Source organism: Perca flavescens, chromosome 22 (genome assembly GCF_004354835.1).
Source record: "Perca flavescens isolate YP-PL-M2 chromosome 22, PFLA_1.0, whole genome shotgun sequence".
Taxonomy (NCBI): domain Eukaryota; kingdom Metazoa; phylum Chordata; class Actinopteri; order Perciformes; family Percidae; genus Perca; species Perca flavescens.
In genome coordinates, this window is record NC_041352.1 from 2,032,217 (window position 1) to 2,054,086 (window position 21,870).

Here is a 21,870-nt window from a genome sequence, read left to right on the forward strand (position 1 = left end):
CTTTGTGAAACCGAAAACCCAGAGTTTGCATCCACTAACTCTGAGTTTTCACGCTTTGTGAAATGGGGCCCCAATGTAATGCGAATGTCTATTGAATGTGTGAGCAACTGTTGTTTGTTTACTACTTTAATGTCTAGTGATAGTATGTCAATTTTGTGTTTTCAGCTTCTCTACAGCCACACATGGCTAAATGAAAGAATAAATGCAGGTTTGATCAAATAACTAGGAAGTTTTTCATTGAAGATATTTAGGTTTAGCTTTACCAGTTGCTGGCTCCTGGTATTGTGCATATGCTGGCTCACTGCATGGTTTACTAGAAAACTGCAATTGAACAGAGCCTTGTTAAATGTATTAACTACACCTGTGCTTTGCCTACTATGCCAAGTCAAAAAGTGTTCTGTGAAAAAGGTTTGTAGTCAACATTTCACATTTGATATCTTTCACAAAAACATATTCATCCTATATCAGATTAGAGACCAACATTTAATTTTTCACTCACTAGTAGCACAGTTCCTTGGGGACAGACACAGCCAGACAAGGGCTCTCTGCAGCTCGGCAGTGGAACACTGGACTCCGACTGTTGGCCAGGAGGGTCCAGGCTGGAGCAGGTGAGGAGGCAGGAGCGTGGAGAGTAGACCAGAGAGCCTGGACACTGGTTCACCTCCTCACAGTGCTCCTCAGTGCAGTTAAACTGCCCTTGCTCACACACACTGTGAAGGGAGAGGAGAAAGAGAGCACAATAAGAGCTGTCATTGACTGAAAGGAATTCATCTTATGTCAGGTGGGCATGAAAGGCTATTAAAGCTTAATGACTGTTTCAGCAAAAATCATCTTTGTATTTAAACAGTAGTGGATAAATAAAACAAAGTTGAGCATTATGCTGAATATCTGCTGCCTCAAGAGTTAACTTTGGATCATTAAAGTTTCACTTTACACTTATTAAACTCTAAACAGCAGATGTAAATGTATGCTGTATGTGGATGTACATTGGCTCTTGCACTATATATATTCACTGAGTACCAGTACTTACTGGTGTACACTGTTTACGTAGACTTGTTGACTCTGCTGCTATTCATCACAACTGTGTCACTTCATCAGCACCACTTACTTTATTAAGTCATTTTGTCTCCAAATACTCTTATATAGTCTCTATTTTTCCTTCTATTTTATATTAGTTATATATTAGTTGTACTGCTGCAAAAACCAAATTTCCCCACTGGTGATCAATAAAGGTTTATCGTATCTCATCTAAAATGAGACCAATAAGACCAACAAAATGTGTTATGAGGTGTGATGAAAACCATTTCACTGGAGTGAACAGCCAAGGCTTGTCATTGAAGGTTTCCTCATAGCAATCAATCAGGTTAAGGGAAAGTGCGGGCGCCAATCTCAGCAGTTTCAACACAATGAAAATGAGTAACGCAAAAAGAAAAAATGAATAAGTAACTTTCTAAGTTACTTTGACTACTTTGACTCAGTTATTAAGAGATGACTCAAACCAAAGGAGTGACGCTCAGTGTGGTTAGTGAAAGACGCAATGACATCAACTTATCCTGTATCAGGGAGCAGGAGCAGAGAGGTTTCATCAGAGTTCTTGCACCATAGGGACTCACTGAGGGATATCATGCTCTCATATACCTATACAGTATGCCGTTTAAGTCATTCAAACACACATTTACACTCAGTGCAAGGCAGGCAATTCTTTAAATAGGGGATACGCTTAAAGCTACAAAGTGTAGACGTTTTATGTGATTATAGCATTCGATTTTACATTACATTACATGTCATTTAGCTGACGCTTTTATCCAAAGCGACTTACAATTGCTATATATCAGAGGTCGCACACCTCTGGAGTAACTATGGGTTTAGTGTCTTGCTCAGGGACACATTGGTTGATGTATCACAGTCGGAATTGAACCCAGATCTCCCACACCAAAGGCATGTGTCATATCCACTGCGCCATCACCACAAAACACCTAGAAAATACATCCTAACAGGGCAATGGAATGAAATTAAAAAATTCATAATCAAAAAACTATCATTTACCTTTGGGTAAGGGTTATTATAAAACAATAGTACATTGTCCTGAAAGTCAAACAGTGACAGATTTGTTAGTACTTAGCAGACTAGCTAGACCTTCTATAAAATGGTCTATTTCAATGACTTCAGACTTTACAGCACGAGTAGATTTAGTCTCCCCATGGGATCAAAGCTCATTCAAAAGTACCAGAACCATGCTCTTTAAACTGTGCAATTCTTATATTGTAGCTGTGCTCTACTGACAATAGGGGAAACATGCTTACACCCTCTGATTCTTTATCACAAGATAAAAGCAGCACGTAGATAGACATGAAAGAAAAAGGGCTGTTTTTATGACGTGCTGTAAAAATATAATCTTTGCAGTTAGTTTCAGTAAGAGCTTGCACTAAGTTAACCTCTACCATGATGTTTACTTTTGACAAGTTTAGTATGTCTGCTTCCTTTAGTTGCAACAGTACTACATCTGTACAGTGCTGTTAATATTTAACCTAAGTGAAATTCTGCCATTAAGAGTCCAAGAAGGTGTAATGGCAAAATTATTTTTAAGCATGATTCTTTATGTTTTTGTCTTATTTCTGTTTTAGTTTCTCTCACAATGCTGAAACGGAGTTTATCTCATTCCCACATGTAGATTCTGATTCTCACTAAATGAAGTGAGAGCCCCAAAGTCTGGAACATAATGTGTTTGTTTGAACTGATAAAAGGTACAAGGTCACAATAAACTATCTCTCTCTGCAGATCCGTTTCTCCCTTGCCAGTCGGGGCATGTGACCTCGGGGTGAAAGTAGTGCACAGGGGAAAGTGGCTCCATGATGTCCCTGTATTTCAGATTGTCTCTTTTAGGTTAAAGTTGCCTGTAAGAAATGCAAAGTCATGTTTAGACCAGAACATGTGTGATTATCACTCCCCTTTTCCTGTTGTGCATATAAACTCAGTGTTTCTGTAAGCTCATTAAACAAATTTTTCCACACTGGGCTGCTGTCTATTGTGAAATTTGTTCTTCCTATATTTGCAAATATATCTTAATAAAATACAAAAACCTAACTTGGTTTAGTCTTCGACTGTCTTATTTGTTTCACTTCTCTATATTTCTAAGTAGCAACTAGAAAACTTGAAATTGTGGTTTGGTTTAGTTTTTTTCTGTTGCCTTTTTTTTTTTTTTTTTTAATCAAAAACGAATTCAACAAATGTTTCAGACCTAACACATGCAGTGTCAGTCAAAAAGACCAGTGAGAAGTAGGGGTGTGACAAAAAAATCGATATATATATCATTGTCCTTTGTGCGATATGAGGATTGATAGACTGGGGCCAAATATTGATATTTAAATAAATAAAATAAGGCATGCTAAATAGATTCCCTTCTCCCAGTGTCGCTTCTTCATGGCTCCTCAAGGTGGTGTTTAACAGATGAATGAGGGAAACATGAACAGAAGTTAACTGGCCAAAGAGAAAGGTTTTCAACGGGATGGCGGACATCAGTTTGAGGAAAATAACAAACGTTTAAGTCCAAAGTCTGGATCAATAGCTGCTCTTTAGTTCTGTAATCCTAATTTACAGACTGAAAAACGTGTGCTTGCAGTGAATAAAGAGATACTACCTGCACTCAACCTTTGCACAGGCATTTTGTATTCATAGTAAGACCAATATCATGATGTATCATTTAAGGATTGTCTAGCAATGTATTGATTATCGCAGAATTGCTGTATCGTGATATTATCGTATATAGTATCATGAGCCGTGTATCGTTTCGTGAGGTACCCTATGATTCCCACCCCTAGTATAGTAAGAAATTGAGTATTTTAGCTAGGAAGAACCTGGTTTGAACAAATTTGTGAAACCTCAGCCACAAGTTGTTCCCTTCTACATACCAGGTGTTACAGTTGTTTTGAATAACAGCTCCAGCCTGGTACATCTTGTCTACTTGCACACAGGGGCACATAGTGATGGGCACACACTGGCCCTGGTGGTCCTGCACTAGTCCTGGTTGGCACTGGCAACCTGGAACACACATCCTAAGACCCGTTCCACCACCACCGGCATCGCAGCTCAAGTGGTCTGAACAGGAGACCCCACAGACACGACCACATTCCTGGTACACCTGACCCCCCGAACACTGGACCGCTGGGAAGACAGGAGAGGAGGAAAGATTTTGAAAAAAAGGTAAAACTGTTTGCAATTTGTTGTGTGGACATTTCTACAAACTCCATACAGTATTACCATTGTAACCTGTAACCACTTAAAGGAACACGACGACTTATTGGGAAATTAGCTTATTCACCGTAACCTCCAGAGTAAGACAAGTCGATACATACCCTTCTCATCTCCGTGCGTGCTGTAACGCTGCCTGACGGCTCCAGCATTAGCTTAGCCCAGCACAGATCCTGCAGGTAACTGGTTCCAACTAGCCTACTGCTCCCAATTGTGACAAAAGTGACAAAATAACGCCAACATGTAAATAGGAACATGTTGGCATTATTTTGTCACTTATTCGGAGGGGTAGGATTACTGGAACCATTCACCTGCATGTTCTGTGCTGGCCTGATGCCGCTGGAGCCGTCAGACAGCATTACAGCACACACAGAGATGAGAAGGGTATGTATCGACTTGTCTAACTCTGGGGGTTACGGTGAATAAGCTAAATTCCCAATAAGTCGGCGTGTTCCTTTAACCAACGACCTCCCAACTTACGACAGAAGGTGTGATTGCGCCAGTTGACGACAACGCCCTCCTGTGCGCAGTGTCGGGCGTAGGCAGTGAGGATGGTGCAGTGACTGGTCTTCTGTGGAACACAGCCACAAACCTCCCACAGACAGAGACGGAAATAGGGCTCCCTCTCCACCACGTCATGACACATCTACAAAATCAGAGGGGGAGGTGCATTATGTGAATAAGGGAGAGGGAGACAGATTAAGATGAACTCACTCCTAAAATAATTTAACATTCAATAATTCATTCAACCTTAATTTATCCTCGAGAGATCATTGAGGGGCGACTCTCATTTTCAATGTCATCGAATCAGATTACAAAGACAAAAACAGAACAACAATCATAAGAAATATAGAAAGACAATACAAATTTGGAATTGGAAAATGATTTGATAAATAAATTAGGATAATAGGGATGCAAAAGAAAATACAATTATTTAAAACAGTTACAAGTAGAAGTTGCAGGTTTAAAACCAGATTTCTAAATTGTCCAAAAGGCGTTGGGTATACTTAAACTAAAAGCAGTTTTTCCAAGTTCGGAGCGAGCTCGTGGAACATGAAGTAGAAGCGAGTCAGCAGAACGAGTCTGATAATGTCCCTTTGAGTGACAGAGAAGTTCTGTAAGATGGCAGTTTTCCAATAAGAGCCTTATAGATAAAGAGATACCAGTGAGTTTCACATCTTTCTTGGAGAGAAGACCACCCAATACTTTCATATAAAATACAATGGTGTGTACCATAGGCATTACCGGTTATGAATCTCAAGGCGGAGCGATAGACCGAGTCCAGAGATTTAAGAGTTGAAGATGATGCATGTCTATAAATCACATCACCATAGTTCAAGACATCAATGTGAAATTTGAAGGAGAGCTTTTTGTCAATCCAGAGGCCAAGATATTTATATTCTGTGACTCTCTCAATCGGAGGTCCATTCATAGTGGAAATATTAAGGTTAGAATAATCTATAGCTCTGGATCTGGAAGAAAGCATAAACTTTTTTTTATCAGCGTTTAGTACAAGTCTTAGTTCTTTAAGAGCCTCTTGCAGAATATTAAAGGAATGCTGTAAGTTTTCAATTGCTAGATGAACAGAATCAGCAACATACTACAGTACTGTGTCATCCACATACAGATGGGCATGACAGTTTACCAAAGATAAGATTGTATTATTGATATACATGGTGAAACGAACTGGACCTAAAATTGAACCCTGTGGAACACCTTTAGTTACTGATAAAAACTCAGAATTGTAGCTTCCCAGTTTAACAGATTGTTGTCTCTCTGATAGGTAGTTTTTAAACAATCTACAGGCATTAATATCAAAACCAATATTATGCAACCACTGCAAGAGCACTGCACATCTACAGTGTCAAAAGCTTTGGAGAGATCAACACACTCCGTGCAAAGTATACCTGAAAGACGGGGCTGTGTATGACGGAGCACACTGTCTCTGCGTACTGTTTCCTCTGGCTGTATGTGGTGCAGGGGTCAGGTGGAGCTCCATAAGGTAGAGTACAGTGCTCTGTTGTGAATTTGCTTGTAAACAATGACACACTGTTCTCCACGTCGCCTTCAGGGGTGGTAAAGTCATCATGCTGGTTCCAGTTGAGGGTTCCACACAGGCCGCGCACCTTAAATACAGCATTTCACACTCTTTAGCTGAAACAAATAACTCAATGGCACAAGTGCAAGTTCTCAAGTTAAAAAGAACCACTTTGGGACTCAAAGGGCATAAGTGAAAGAACCATATGAGGTGTGAGGGTCACCTTATCTGCGAAGCCAGGTTGCAGGGTGATGAGGGCCAAAGGTCCATCTAGGTACCAGAGCAGCTGGGCTCCAAAAGTCTGAATGAGGAGAAATGAAGAGGAGACCCTACGCACAACCAGGTCCCCCGTCACCACAGGCAACGGCTTGCTCAGGCCATTCAATGTCACTGTACCTGGAAGCAACAATACCATCTGTAAGTAATCACATTCAAAAAGAATTAAAAGGCTAGTTTTAAAAGTCCTTGCCAGTAGCTTTTATTGATCAAATTATATGTTTTTTTCGTAAGAAGTTAAAGCGTGTGTGGAATTTGAAAAAGTTTCTGACTTTAGTAGATAGGTTGTAAGTTTACCCTAAGAACAATTTAAAAAGAGAGCATACAGTAAGAGTGAAACCAAAACAGTAAGATTATGTGATTTAAAATCAAAATATTTAGCAGGAAGACTGTATAAAGGCTCCATAGAACTGAGAGGACCTACAGAGTTGAGTTTCTGTGGGTTTGTCACTAGACATAAGTTATTTGAGCCATTATTCATAAAAAAAAAGACACCTTCTCCCACCCACAGATCTGATCCAGTTACTAAAAACGAATTGGCTGAGAACAACATGGAAACTCTTCACTGGAATGATTTAATTTCTCTAGGAACAGACAGTAATGTTATCACAATTCTACACACAGGGGCTTTAATGTTTAGTTTACTAAAGTTTACTGTCCCCAATGTCAAAGTGTAAAATGATCATGTAACTATAAAGTGCTGACAGGCATAAGTAGTCAGGTCGCAGCGTATAACTCACCAATGTCTGTGATGGTGACTGTGGTGCGGAGTGCTGTGACTGACACCTCCCTTAGACAACCCAGGCCTCCTCCTCCTCTGGCTGCACACTTCCCACAGCGCACACTTACCACCAGCTTCCTATCAACAAAGTCCTAAACACACACAGAACATCAGCACAAAGGAGACGTGGCTGTCACACACAAATGCATCTCATAGTGTATATAACTGTGTGCATGGTTGCATGTTATGTATCTTACCTCCACAGCAATAAAGGGACAGTCTCCTCCCTGTAGTGAATACTTCTTTTTGTCAAAGGTGGTCACCTGTAGCGCCCCCATTAAGCTGCACTGAGCTGCGCACTTCTCCCCAGTGCACTGCCACTGGCCTGCTCTGCACACACTGGGAGTAAATAAGTAGACAGAAGGATGCAGATTCAGAAAGAGAAGCATGGGAATGGGTGAAAGAGAAATATATGGGGAGAAGGGACTTAGGAAACACACAAACGGTCAGCCCTTACCAAGTGTTGCATCTCTGCTGTATTCTGTCCCCTGGCTGGTAGGAGCGTCTGCGATGGAAACAGGGACAATTGTCTCTTTTCAGACAGAGTCCCTGGTGAAGGTAGAGGCCCGGCGGACACTCACAGCCCCCCACACACTCCTCCCTGCACTGGCCCATGGATGCAGCAGGCCCGGGGTGCTGGGGAGACAAACAGCTAGGGGGACAGAGGGACACACAGTCCGAAAACACCTGATCTCTGGGACAGACACGACCTGGAAAGACAGAGAAAAAGAGGATTAAACAGAGATAAAAAGGACCATGCCAATGTACTTCACATTCCTGCTGCCAGTCTCATAAAGACAACTGTGATTGCTTACACTGTATTATTAATATTGCTTTGCGCACATAGTCCACAGGATACTAATATGGTTATATTTCATTACCACATAGGGTGGCTGTCCTCCATGTTATGATGACGTGTTGCTGAGCACACTCTCGGACATAGCTGGCCATGGTGTCACACACTGCCGAATCTCTCTCTTTGGGTGGCAGGCTACAGTACAGATAGAGACAGGTGTCTATGTACACTGCTGGGTCCACCTGAAAGACACAAAGACTCAAACTTATCACTTCTGGGTTATTTATGGCAAACCTGCATCAAATATTGCATGTAAAAAAAGAAAAGAAAATTTGACTGAACTAGGAGTTTCCAAGGTCAGAAATGTAAGTATTCCTGCACATGTAGGCTTTAATCAACAGAGATACACACACAGTATTGATTATTCTTATGTGGACTTACTGAGAGGCAGACAGAGTATCGATTATTTTTAATCCTTCCTTACAAAATACATGCATACAAACAAGGTTATGCAAAGATGCATATTATGCACTACAATATGTTACCATACAAATAACGAGTGTACCAATAATAGGTGGCAAGTAAAGACAGTGAGAGGTAGGCTATAGAGAAATCACATAAATTATTAACCAGAATTTTATTGAACTTTATTTTCAGTGTAAGATAAGGCCAGAGAAACAGACAAGGGCAGCACAACATCCACTTCTGAGGAAAATAAATGATTAAAACAGTACTATTCTTAGCTCTATAACTCTGAAGCATTGAACAACACTTCAGAGCTGGACACATTTCTTTCCTATGTAGAATGGCCCAACTTCGCAGAAGAGGATTGAGATATTCTAGATAGACCTTTTACGGCTTTGGAAAAGGTGTCTGGCATTGCAAAATTAGAAAAAGCCTTTTCCAGGCTGGAATGGCCATACCTTTTCCAAATCCTCTCCAGATTCAATTTTGACACTTTATTAACTGGATGGCACTATGCTTTAAAGTAACACGCTGACTTATTGGGAATTTAGCTTATTCACCATAACCCCCAGAGTTAGACAGGATATGTATCGACATGTCTAACCCTGGGGGTTACGGTGAATAAGCTAAATTCCCAATAAGTCTGCGTGTTCCTTTAGGCCCTTAGCTGCAATGGTATTACAACACCCATCTAACACCCAAAATAAAGATAACCTATATAATATAAATAAAGATAAAGCCAGAGAGATTTCAAACAAATTTCAAGACAATTCTAAAAGGAGGTTGAACTAAAACTAGTAATTAATTCTGCAACTGACACTCAGCTATGAGTTAGTGCTTTACATTTAGTCATTACAGTTCAATAGTCAGTAAGAAAGTCCCATGGCTTATAGCAATCTAACCCATTTCTGCTCTAACAGTTAACTGTTAACACCTGGTCAATTGTTTACTTCCAGGAGCATTTTGATTTTCAGCTAACTACAAGCTTTGCTTTCAAAGAAATTCAATTAAAGCATAACCAAAAGGACTACCATGGAATGAAAAAAAAACAGTTGATAAGTAAGTATCAAGTGTGTCTGACCCGGAGGCGGCAGTGTGCGAAGGGGTTTTCCAGTAGTCGGTGACACACTGACTCTGCCCGGCTGCGTAGGGAAGGGTCTCCTGAGACGTCACAGCTGTGACCGAGCTCAGCCGCATCGCTGCAGCCCTGAGGGAAGCATGGCACACGGAGAAGCTCAATTACAGAGGACACATACAGTAGAAATATCACAGAACTCAAAAACAGCTGCTGAACCATTCATCTCCTACAACCAGATGGTTTGTTGTTGTTTTGCTTTTTGTTAGAAGCATCAAAATGCTGTGTTTGGTTGTAAGTGTGTATTCAGAGAGCAGATATATCTCAAACTGGTAAATAAAATGTATAGTGGTAACAAAAAGCCATAATGTTGCAACAAAAGTGAAATACTCCTTTAATGCATTCAGTGTAGTACCTCACTCTGCTCGTCAGGAACTTTCCACGAGTTGCCGAAGCTGGCGGCGTACTGGGACACAGTTCCATCCATTGTGGTGAAATCATCTATAGCAAGACACAAAGTGGTTACTAATGCGTTGCAAAGGTGTGTGAACATTAAAACATCTAAGAATTAGGGTTAGCTAAGTTAAATCGTGAGAAAATGGGGAACAAATAACCCTGGGTCGGAGACAGTAAAAAACAGTACGTGTGTGTGTGTGTGTGTGTGTGTGTGTGTTTGTTTGAGGTGCACAAGCTGTAACTGAATGAGCCTGGTTGCTGTTAACCCTAAGTTCAAATTCACATTGCAAAGGGTCAATTTACCTAAATTTTGTATTGTATAATGGTATTCAACAATGCAGTTGGTTTTGGTAATTTAGAGAACAAACTTGACTACACCCTGGTTGGAATTTTTTCTACAAAAAAAAATAGTCCCTATCAAAACTGTTCACAACAGCCTCTTTCCAACCAAGTAGTTACAGGAACGTAGATATAGGAACAGTCCACTTCTAAACAGTTCTACTAACTACTCTCCCCCAAAACCGTTTTTACCATTTGCATTCACACTGGCCAAGTGGCCATAGGGACTGACCTTTTGTTATTATAATCACAGCCACCTATGGAGTTAGAATCATGCCAAAACCTCACACACACACAAAACGTGTTTTACTCACGCCCAACGATTCACAAACAAACTCAGTGTGGTTTGCAAATGCAAAACATCATTCACAAACTAATGCGTTTTGTTCTGCAAATAAGAAACCTACCTATCAAACAAATACAGTATGTTTTACACATACAAAAACGTATTTCTTCAATGACAAAAAACATCCTGCAAGTACAAACTAAAATCTTTCAAGTACAAAAAAAAATCCGTCAACTACAAAAACAAATCCTACAAGTACAAAACAAATTCTACAAGTACAAAAAACTGTCACGTGACTTTTGGCACTAACTGTCCGCCTTGCTGATCCACACACAAATGCCCTCAGATCCACACACAAATGCAGGTAAATTTTCTAACAAATGCCCTGTAATTCGCACTCCACAACAGCAGGTGGCGCTGTTAAGTCAATTTAAGCCTACCAGGACCATAGATATATACACGCAGATTTTTTTAAACGTTATTATGGTGCATAACTTACTGGAACAAAACACGGTGATTGTACCCGGTAACAACTGATCCACCGTTACCATCACTGCGTCACTAGTTGATAACCAGCGTCGTGACACAGCTTATGCAGGACCCCGGTTGTTAGGTTAGGTGAAGCCGGGTAACTGAAGAAATCCAGCATGTTGATCTTGCTTCTTGCCTACAGGCTGCCGGTCTCACAGAATTCTGCGAAATGAACATGGCCCCTTAACTCAAAAACTGTGGCAGGTCAATGACATCATCATCATCCGTGGTCTACGCACAGATTCCCTGATCACAGCACGTTTCTTTCTGTACAGAGAAGCTGTACTGTATACAGCTTTGCTGTTATTGGTATTTTTAGCCCAATAACCGCTGTTTTAATCAACATTTATTCACCAGATCTTATCATGGTTTAATTGTATTTCTTTTAATGTTATTATTTCGGTCTATTTCGGCCAGGGAAGCTGCTTTGTTGTTTTGATATTTTTTAAACTATAATACTACATCTAGCAACATATATGTAGATATTATCATAGTATGTATTTCTTTACTTTAATAATATTATTTTGGTCTTATTACTGGTGAAATATTACAGTAGGCTGTAAGACAGAACACGATATGATCAGAGTTGGGCGCATGCAAAGCCGATTTCCCACAATGCAATGCCGGCATTCATTTCAGAGAATCAGACAACAATCAGCGGGTCTTTAACGCCAGCATCGCTTCAATATACATATATATATATAATCAGTGGTTTTGTCATCAGCAACAACACGTTGCTCAGTTTTGTTCCAGTAAGTTATGCACCATAATAACGTTTAAAAAAATCCGCGTGTGTATATATTTATGGTCCTGGTAGGCTTAAATTGACTTAACAGCGCCACCTGCTGTTGTGGAGTGCGAATTACAGGGCATTTGTTAGAAAATTTACCTGCATTTGTGTGTGGATCTGAGGACATTTGTGTGTCGGTCAGCAAGGCGGAAAGTTAGTGCCAAAAGTCACGTGACAGTTTTTTGTACTTGTAGAATTTGTTTTGTACTTGTAGGATTTTTTTTTGTACTTGATGGATTTTTTTTTGTACTTGAAAGATTTTAGTTTGTACTTGCAAGATATTTTTAGTCATTGAAGAAATACGTTTTTGTATGTGTAAAACATACTGTATTTGTTTGATAGGTAGGTTTCTTATTTGCAGAACAAAATGCATTAGTTTGTGAATGATGTTTTGCATTTGCAAACCACACTGAGTTTGTTTGTGAATCGTTGTGCGTGAGTAAAACATCTTTTGTGTGTGTGTGAGGTTTTGGCATAATTCTAACTCCATACAATCTAACCTCCACTATGCGTAAAGGGGAAAAGGGAAAAGACCGTGCCCTGAAGTAGGAGCTATAGAGTTATAGCCGGGACACACTTAGCCGATTATCGGCCGTTAGACAGTCTGGCGAGGTCAGTGACGCAAATCTGTTCGGTGTGTCCCGTGCCATCGTCAGTCTGAGGGGCTGTCGGCGTTCATTTTGGCCGACCTGACATGTTCCGTCGCCGGCAGGGCAGTCAGGACTCACCCGGAAATGGGGAGCGGAATGAGGTAACTAGAGTCTCTCAAAATCTGACAAAATCTTTTAAACTGACCTTTGTTGATCTGAAATGAAGACAGATTCAGCAACTGCATGGCCTACTTCTCGCTTAAAATGTTTTCAGAAACATGTTTCAGTGAACTATTTTAGTACAATATGAGATCGTATTCTGAACGGCCGCCATGACAGGTGAAAACAAACCCCATGTGACGCGTTCGTCCAATCAGCTGCCGGTTTTCATTTCCTGGGCAACAATACAGATTAGCGCCGTATTACGTCTCGTCTCATCTTTTTGGTGTGTTCTGTGGCACTTTTTGGACCAACATGGGGAGACTGATCATTTCGACTGGCTTTTCTGCCGAGGGTCGGCCGTCTGGTTGCTGTGTAGACACCTTTACAGGAACTGTGGCCAGAGGAACTTAATAATCCCCAAATTGGTCCAGTTGGAACACAAGAAGAAAAGCGTTCTAGGAATGTTATGTTTTAGGAAATGCAAAAATCCCTCCGGTCAGAAAGCGGTCTATAGACTATCTTAAGACAGAATGCAAAAATAGTTTTTCAAAAATAGATGTTGCTGTTGTGTTATTTAAATGTAATTTTTAAATTCTGCGTGCATCGAAAATGGAGGTTTATTCTCCTCTACTGCTTTGTTTTGTGTGTGTTTGCATCGATTGTATCTGTTCCACTTCCCGCACCGTCAGCATTGTTGTTGTAGACTCCACAGAGCCCCCTGGTGGCTGCCAGGTGCTCGGCGGTCACTGTCAGGTAGACTGTGTTGGTCAGGTCAAACTTCACTCTTACTCCCAGGCCGCTCTCCACAAAGACAAAGTCCCCCAGCCAATGAACACTCACTCCTGTAAGATTAAAACAATAACCAAAAAAAGTTCTTGTGTTGCAAGTTTCTACTTTGTAGTGCAATATAATCAACAGCATTTCATTTTTGTACGTTCAGTGAATAGTATTTCTAGTGGAGTTGAAGAAAGCAAACAACCAGTATGTACAACCATCCATCCATCCATCCATTCATTCAACCAGCCAGCCAGCCAGCCAGCCAGCCAGCCATCCATCCATATGTTGATATATATATTGTAAAAATGCAGCTAATTATTGCATATACATGTACACCCAACATCATGAACATTTAACAATGTATGTAAATAGAAAACAAACAGGATTCACATTAAACACTGTACTCTTGGATATATGAGGAACTTCTTTTGTTACACATATGTATTTTGTTCATTTTTTATAATATATAATATATTTATTGGCCTACCTTCCAATAAGATGTGTTAAATAAAAAAAAAAGTGTATTATATAAACTTTTTGAATGATGCTATAAGACACTTAAATTTAAATATCAATTTATTAAGACCCAAAATGTTGATTTAAGTATACTCTGTCCAGTAGGTTCAGTGCAGATACCAATTTGTAAGAGCAATATAATTTGAACCTAGTCTCATGTTGCCTGGTTAACAATATCAGACAAGAAATGGAACTTAAAAAAGAGCTTTCCTGAAATAGTTTACCGTTCTGGAAGAGTGGTTCTCCATTTTGAACAGTGAGGTTGTTCAGCAATAAGCTCTTTTGATGAATTGAAACCAAATCTAGACCCAGCATCATCCTCAAAGCCTGAAAGCAGAGAACCACAGACACCTTAGTATGTACACACATACATATTACAAGTTATAAGCAGACAATTCCATTATTACTTTTCTAACAAACGGCCTATATTATTGCACATTACCAAATCATAAGCAAAGCCAGACTGTCTATCACTGGCACCCAGCTAAGCTCCACAATGTCGCTATCATTGTTAATGCATATTCACTACTGCTATATTATGGCTACTTGTGGGAAAATTCTAGTAAAAAGTTCAAGGATTTGTGACTAATAATAATAATAATAATAATTATACCGCTTCATCAACATCTTGAGCCGTGGAATCTGTTATGTTACATACCTTACTGCAGTTTCCTGTACCGTGACAGACTGTTCTGATGTAGACTGCCCAGGTGCCATCAGTAGATGAGGCCAACAGGTAAGTGCAGCTGCCCTGGAAGTGGAAGTGTTTCCTATCAAAAGTCTGGTAGTGGGCCCCACCCCAGGACATGCAGGTGGCTGAGCTCTGAGGCACCCTGACGCTACCCAGCAGACCGCCCCGCACCACAGGGGAGGACTGGGAGTCTGTGGGGGAGGGATAAGTAGTCTTTGTAAGTTATGTGATATATGAAATACAAGCAGTGAGCATCTGCAGTCTTCTCAGTGCATTAAAGAAAACTACGACTAAAAAAAGAGAGATTTTAAGAATAAGAGAAATTAATTCATATGCCATTAATCAATGCTTAAACAACAACAAAAACAGGTACGTAGGTCCGGTATGTGCAGTGGTGGAATGTAACGAAGTACATTTAATCAAGTACTGTACTTAAGTACAAATTTGAGGTACTTGTATTTTACTTGAGTCTTTTCTCTTCATGCCACTTTCTACTTTTACTCCGCTACATTTCAGAGAGAAATATTGTACTTTTTACTCCATTACATTCATCTGACAGCTTTAGTTACTTTTTTTTTTTTGCATAAAATCTGATGTTTTATTATAAATTAAACTACCCAACAATATACAGGCCTGTACAGCTGAAAGGACTAGCCGATTAAAAACAGAACTATTGTTGTGTCCAGTTTCTAAAATGGGAGGATTTTTCTGCATTGAGCACTACTCAAATAAATAATAAATACTTTAAGTAAATTTACCTGATAATACTTACACACTTTTACTTCAGTAACATTTTCAATGCAGGGCTTTTACTCGTAACAGAGTATTTCTACAGTGTGGTATTAGTACTTTTACTTAAGTCAAGGATCTGAATACGTATTCCACCACTGAGTATGTGTATGTGCATGTGTGTGCAGATGTGCATGGATGCTCTCTGACCAGGGACAAGAGTATAGGTGCAAGACAAGCAGGTGTGGTCGGAGGCATTCCTCCAGCTCAGCCCCCACAGGCTGCTGCAGCACTGCTCCATGGGCATGAGAGAGGAGTTCTGAACCCCAGGGAACTTCTCACAACTCCACGTAGAGTAACACTGGCCACGTACACCCACACCTGGGGGGTGGAGGACAGAGAGAAAAATGTTATAAAAAGGATGGAAATGTAGAGGAAATGGGTTAGAGAGAAGAAGGATGAAAAAATATATATATGAGAAAAGAAAATGGGACAGGAACATCCTGGTGTTAGTCTCGCTTTGCCAGACCCTCCTCCAAAGCATACTGAAGGAAGGTCTGGCTACTCCACATAGCATTCGGGGATGGGAGGATAAGGTGCTCTGGTTTAATGGCATTTTTCTTTTCTTTTTTTTTTAAGAAAATAAAAATAGTCAAAAACTAGACAGATAGTCTAGCTAGCTGTCTGGATTTACCCTGCAGAGATCTGAGGAGCAGTTAACCATAGTCCTCACCAATCCACCAGAGGTTAGAACGCCAACGCAAAGAAAGAGGAAGGGGGACGGAAAATACATGCATCCAGCTGAATTTCCCACGGCACCAGAGCAATCCCGGAAGTGGAACATCGAGGATATAGACTATCCTGGTGTAGTCACTGTCTTTAGATCTTTAAAATACGTGAGAAATAGTGTTTTATTAAATCCAGATTAGATCTTGAAAGAAACCTGTGGAAAAGTCATTGGTAGGTTGTTTTCGTATTATTAATTGGTAATTCAAAGTAGTTACAGTGATTTGTAATACTTTTCTTATAGGCTTATTTCCTAAGACACAATGTCATGTGTAATGTCATACGCTGCTATACTTCTTTGAGTATAATATTTAGTACTTCATTTGAAATGACAATGTCACATAGTCGTCCTCAGTCATTCCCACCCTTCAGCCACAGTCTCACCACCCCAGCACCCTGCATTTCCATCCATCCTGACTTTGTCTCTCTTTCACCTGCTCACCTGTTTCCACTTTGTCTCATTAGCCCTGCAGTATAACTGGTCCATTTCCACACATTCCCTGCCATGCCATCTGAACCTGTACAGTTACCTGTACCAGAATCCAGAACCTGTCCCTGTAACCTAAATCAGGTAACTGTGGAACCTGTATCTGTCCCTGAACCTAACCACAATTTTATTTCACATGTAAACTAAGCATGATGCAGGCATACTGTACATGCATCTTGATTGGTTAGTTTCTTGTTCTCACCTTCAGTGCAGCGTGGTCCGCCCCAGCCCTCACAACATGCCCTCACTGTCTGGTTCACCATCTGGATCTCCATCTCTGGGGACCTTAGAACAACAGACACATCAGGTGAAGAGCCAATAGGTACTGCATACTGCATTGCTATGAATTACGGGCATTATGGACCAGCTTCCCTTACAGATTCAGCATGTTATCCTTTAAAGCCAGTTAATTGGATACTGTTGTATGTTCAAAAGTACATCATCTACCCGAGCTGACCAAACGTGTACACCTTTAAAGAAAACACATAGCATTAGGCATTGTTTTAAGAAATGTCTCACTTTTGTGAAGGCAATAACCAGGGCAACACAGAATTTGCGGACGCTGAATTTGGTGGAATTTTCCAGATTTGGATCATTGTATATAACTATTCTCTGCACTGGGTTGGTTGTTAAGTTGGTTTCCCCAGGAGGGTGTAATATACACATATCATTTATGTTCCAGCTGTTCCCCCTTAATCCTACCCACGCCCACCTTACCCAAACGTGCCCTTACCAACCGAAACGTGATCCGTCACCACATTCCCACCACAACACATAATACTAGAGGAAATGTGATCTGGGAAATGTTTCATGCTGGCTTTTTCATCTGAAATTGGAAAGATAAAGTAGTTTCTTTATGTTCTTTATCTCTACTATCAAAGTAGACAACAAAAGAAAGTTAAAATATCATATCACATCCATACATGGTTAGTAGTGTACAACTGTTAAAAAAATAATAATATCTATAACGTTTTTTACGCACTGGTGTCTGATCGGTACTCGGTACCGGCCATGCACAGGTTCAGGTATCGGAATGAGAATCGGTTACAGGAAGAAAAAAATGGAATTGTAACATCTCTAATATAATCAACACCAGCCATACTTCCATTATGCTTTTGAAGTCAAGAACTGAGAACACCCCGAGTTACTCTGTTTACCAGAAACTCTTCAAACATGAAAGACGAAGAGACATACCAACAGACTGACAATGACTTAACTTTTCACTTACTTGTACAAGAAACAGGATGCGTTCAGACCCTGTTGTATGTAGTAGAGTGCGATGCCATCATCACCGCCGTGTTTGATGCGCATCCTGTCCACATCCAGCCTCCAGCCCTGGGTGCTGTACTGATACACCTGTGAACAGCTCACTTCAAGTTGCAGGCGTGGGGAAAGGACTCGCTCCACTCTCTCCTCCACCGTGTGTTCACACCAGTGTCTGAAGCACAATACATAGATTTAATGTCCTCTCTAATACTTCATTTTCAAGTGAACTGTTGTCCACATTGGTACTTGCATAAAGTTGAATTCAAGGTCCTGAATACTGAGGGCCAAGAAGATACTTCTGCTCACTACTTGCATAAAAGATCCCTATTATAAAACACATACCAAGACAGCAACAGACAAAGTTAGTAAGGTATGTGTTGACTGATAGTGCAAATGTAATTAGGTTGTAATGAAGTTCTGTAATAAAAAGACACGGAATTAGAAGAAAAATATCATCAGTAGCCGTTCTTATGTAATTTTATTATGGCAAGCAACATATAAACAAGTTCCTTACTGATACACAGAACATGGAAGTGGAAGCTTATTAATGTAACTAGTTTTTTCTATAATGTGTTTTAACAGAATAATAGAGTTAAGCGTTACAATATTGTCTCATTTGCTGCAACTGCTCATTACTTCAATACACTCCAGTCTATGAAGCACATTCAGCCATTTACATTATTCAAAAACTAAATCCTAAGCACTATTAAAACCTTAACAGCTTTACCTTCAGTATAGAGCCTGATGTGTTTTGGACTATCTACTGTAACAAGTATTTCTACTGAAACTGGTTGGTCGGGGGGGTTAGGGCCTTGTGCTTGGAGAAGCATTATTTTAATATGAACTTACTATGATTTACACAGTATGCACTCAGACAGGTGAGTCTTGCTCATTACCGTTTTCACATTATATCTTTCTCACCTTCCTCATCTCTACAGTATACTCTAATGCAGGGATCTTCAACAGGGGGTCCGTGATCCCTAGGGGGTCCTCAGAGTCAATGCAGGGGGGCCTCTAAATTATTGTTACGTTTTGTAATTATTTTCAATTTAAAAAATGAAAAAGTCCTAAAATGAATCCAACATATTATTATACTGATGACAGGCTTACTGGCCTATTGGTAAGGATGCCACTAATGTCATCCCCAGATACAGTATAAGGATTCACAGTGCTACATGTATGTGTAACATTAAAACCTGATTTATAAAATAATTTTAATAGCTTAGTATTCCATGCAAAAATACATGTATAAAAGGTTTTAGGTGGACCCACAGGTTTTTGTAGGCCCAGTTTAAGATGCAACTTCATTTTATACAATACAGTGCCCTCCACAATTATTGGCACCCCTGTTTAAGATGGGGTCATGGACTTCTAAAAATTCTCCTTTTTTTAAACATAGAACCCAAATGCAAAAAAAGAGAAAAATCCAACCTTTTATTTAAGTACATTACTTTGGTGGTAAAAAAAAATAAATAAATATCACACATTTAGAAAAAAAAAAAACTTGAAATCATGTGTCCCACAATTATTGGCAACCCTGATGTTAATACTTTGTACAACCCCCTTTTGCCAACAAGACAGCACTTAATCTCCTTCTATAACATTTCACAAGATTGGAGCACACAGAGAGAGGGATCTTTGACCATTCTTCTTTGCACAATCTTTCTAGATCATCCAGAGTCCTGGGTCCTCTCTCATGCACTCTCCTCTTTAGCTCACCCCACAGGTTTTCGATTGGGTTGAGGTCTGGGGACTGAGATGGCCATGGGAGGACCTTGAGTTTGTGACTGCTGAACCATTTTTGTGTAGATTTTGCCACATGTTTAGGATCATTATCCTGCTGAAAGACCCAGTGACGACCCATCTTCAGCTTTCTGGCAGAGGCCATCAGGTTTTTATTTAAAATGTCCTGGTTGTTCAAAGCATTCATAATGCCATGCACCCTAACAAGGTTCCCAGGGCCTTTGGAAGAGAAACAGCCCCAAAGCGCCACCATACTTCACGGTGGGCATGAGGGGCTTTTCGGCATACTCATCTTTTGTTTTACGCCAGACCCACTTAGAGTGTTTGTTGCCAAAAAGCTCAATCTTAGTCTCATCTGACCAAAGCACACAATCCCAGTTGAAGTCCGAGTGCCGCTTAGCAAACTCCAGACGTTTACGTTTGTGAGTGTTAGTGAGAAAAGGCTTTTTCCTTGCATGCCTCTCAAACAGCTTGTTGGCATGTAGAGAGCGTCTGATGGTTGTTTTGGAGACTTCGTGACCCCAAGATGCCACTCTTTGATGCAATTCTGTGACAGTGAGCTTAGGACTTTTATTTACTTCTCTTACCATCCTCCTCACTGTGCGTTGTGGCAAGATGAACTTGGGACCTCTTCCAGCCTTGTTTGTCACTGTTCCAGTTGTTTTAAACTTCTTAATGATTCCTCTGACTGTAGATACGGGCAAGTTAAGGCGAGTGGCTATTTTCTTGTAGCAATTGCCTGACTTATGAAGGTCAACACACATCTGCCTTACTTGAATTGTGTGTTCTCTTGTCTTTGCCATGTTGACAAATGGGTAAGAGAATTAGGACTCTGTGTCACGTCATATTTATACACCAGGGAAACAGGAAGTCATGAATTACTATTTAAAAGTTCCTAGATACCCTGACCAACTTTAGCCACTACAGAAAAATATATTTAAAAAAAAATCAATTAAATTTTTCAGCGGAATTGTTAGGGGTGCCAATAATTGTGGGACACATGATTTCAAGTTTTTTTTTTCTAAATGTGATTTTTTTTTTACCACCAAAGTAATGTATTTAAATAAAAGGTTGGATTTTTCTCTTTTTTTGCATTTGGGTTCTATGTTGTTTAAAAAGAAGGAGAATTTTTAGAAGTCCATGACCCCATCTTAAACAGGGGTGCCAATAATTGTGGAGGGCACTATATATGTAGTAGGGGGTCCCTACTCCGTCTCTCTTTCAGTTAAGGGGTCCTTGGCTTGAAAATGTTGAAGACCCCTGCTCTATAGAGATCTTCAACAGGGCGTATGTGACCCCTAGGGGGTCCTCAGAGTTTTTTGAGTTTTTTTTTTTTAATCCAACGTATTATTAGCAAAGATAAATCTGCCTATTCATGGAAAAAGCTAACTAATTTCACTTACACAACGTGTTTGATAGAGTTACTGGCCTACAGATAGCCAGTAAGCTAGCCATCCACAGATGCAGTTACTGTGCATTCCACATGTATGTTTAACATTACAACATGATATCAATAATTATTACTTTGAGATTAGTATTGTACGTATCATAAAAAGGTAGGCTACATGTAAAGGCTTTAGGCCGCCCTACACGTTATTGTTGGCCTGGTGCAACTGCATTTTATGCACAATATATGAAGTAGGGGGTCCCTGCTATGTCTGACTTTCAGCTAAGGGGTCCTTGGACTAAAAATCACTGAAGACCCCTGCCCCAGTAAACAGTCTAAAGAATGGGCTTAATCCAGCTTTGACTGGTCTGAATCATGCTTACCCCATTCCCATCACTATCTGCAGTCCAAGGAGAGTCAGCAGTAGAGTCCCCATGGTCCTCTGCTGAATGTTTGTGCTCAGAATTCCTGTAAAAAAAAGTTTGCGGTCAAGTCTTTGTATTCATAATTTCTAATTAAATATCATTTTTGTCTTAAAGGAAATAAAGTCCCCATAATTAGCAGCTGAAGAAATTCTTCAGTCAGGCAGGTTCAGGCCTAATGAGTATGCCTATGGACTTTTACCAATCAATCCGATGTTGTTGCTGTATTTCAT

The 21,870-nt window shown here is 40.1% G+C and overlaps 1 protein-coding gene across 6 annotated transcripts in view; it reads right to left on the bottom strand.

Annotated features, from left to right (window-relative positions):
- sspo (SCO-spondin) overlaps positions 1–21,870 on the bottom strand; it is a 104,628-nt gene that overhangs the window by 81,826 nt on the left and 932 nt on the right. For all 6 annotated transcript variants that reach the window (XM_028568803.1, XM_028568804.1, XM_028568802.1 and 3 more), the window contains exons 2-19: positions 21,599–21,683; positions 18,048–18,257; positions 17,022–17,104; positions 15,757–15,927; positions 14,785–15,008; positions 14,351–14,453; positions 13,517–13,675; positions 10,095–10,180; positions 9,686–9,811; positions 8,225–8,381; positions 7,801–8,053; positions 7,541–7,682; positions 7,303–7,435; positions 6,510–6,682; positions 6,156–6,374; positions 4,729–4,894; positions 3,909–4,161; positions 500–710 (exon numbers count right to left, since the gene is read on the bottom strand). In XM_028568803.1, the coding sequence (XP_028424604.1) occupies positions 500–710; positions 3,909–4,161; positions 4,729–4,894; positions 6,156–6,374; positions 6,510–6,682; positions 7,303–7,435; positions 7,541–7,682; positions 7,801–8,053; positions 8,225–8,381; positions 9,686–9,811; positions 10,095–10,180; positions 13,517–13,675; positions 14,351–14,453; positions 14,785–15,008; positions 15,757–15,927; positions 17,022–17,104; positions 18,048–18,257; positions 21,599–21,651 (2,922 nt within the window). In that variant the 5' untranslated portion in view covers positions 21,652–21,683. The remainder of the gene's footprint in view (positions 1–499; positions 711–3,908; positions 4,162–4,728; positions 4,895–6,155; positions 6,375–6,509; positions 6,683–7,302; positions 7,436–7,540; positions 7,683–7,800; positions 8,054–8,224; positions 8,382–9,685; positions 9,812–10,094; positions 10,181–13,516; positions 13,676–14,350; positions 14,454–14,784; positions 15,009–15,756; positions 15,928–17,021; positions 17,105–18,047; positions 18,258–21,598; positions 21,684–21,870) is intronic.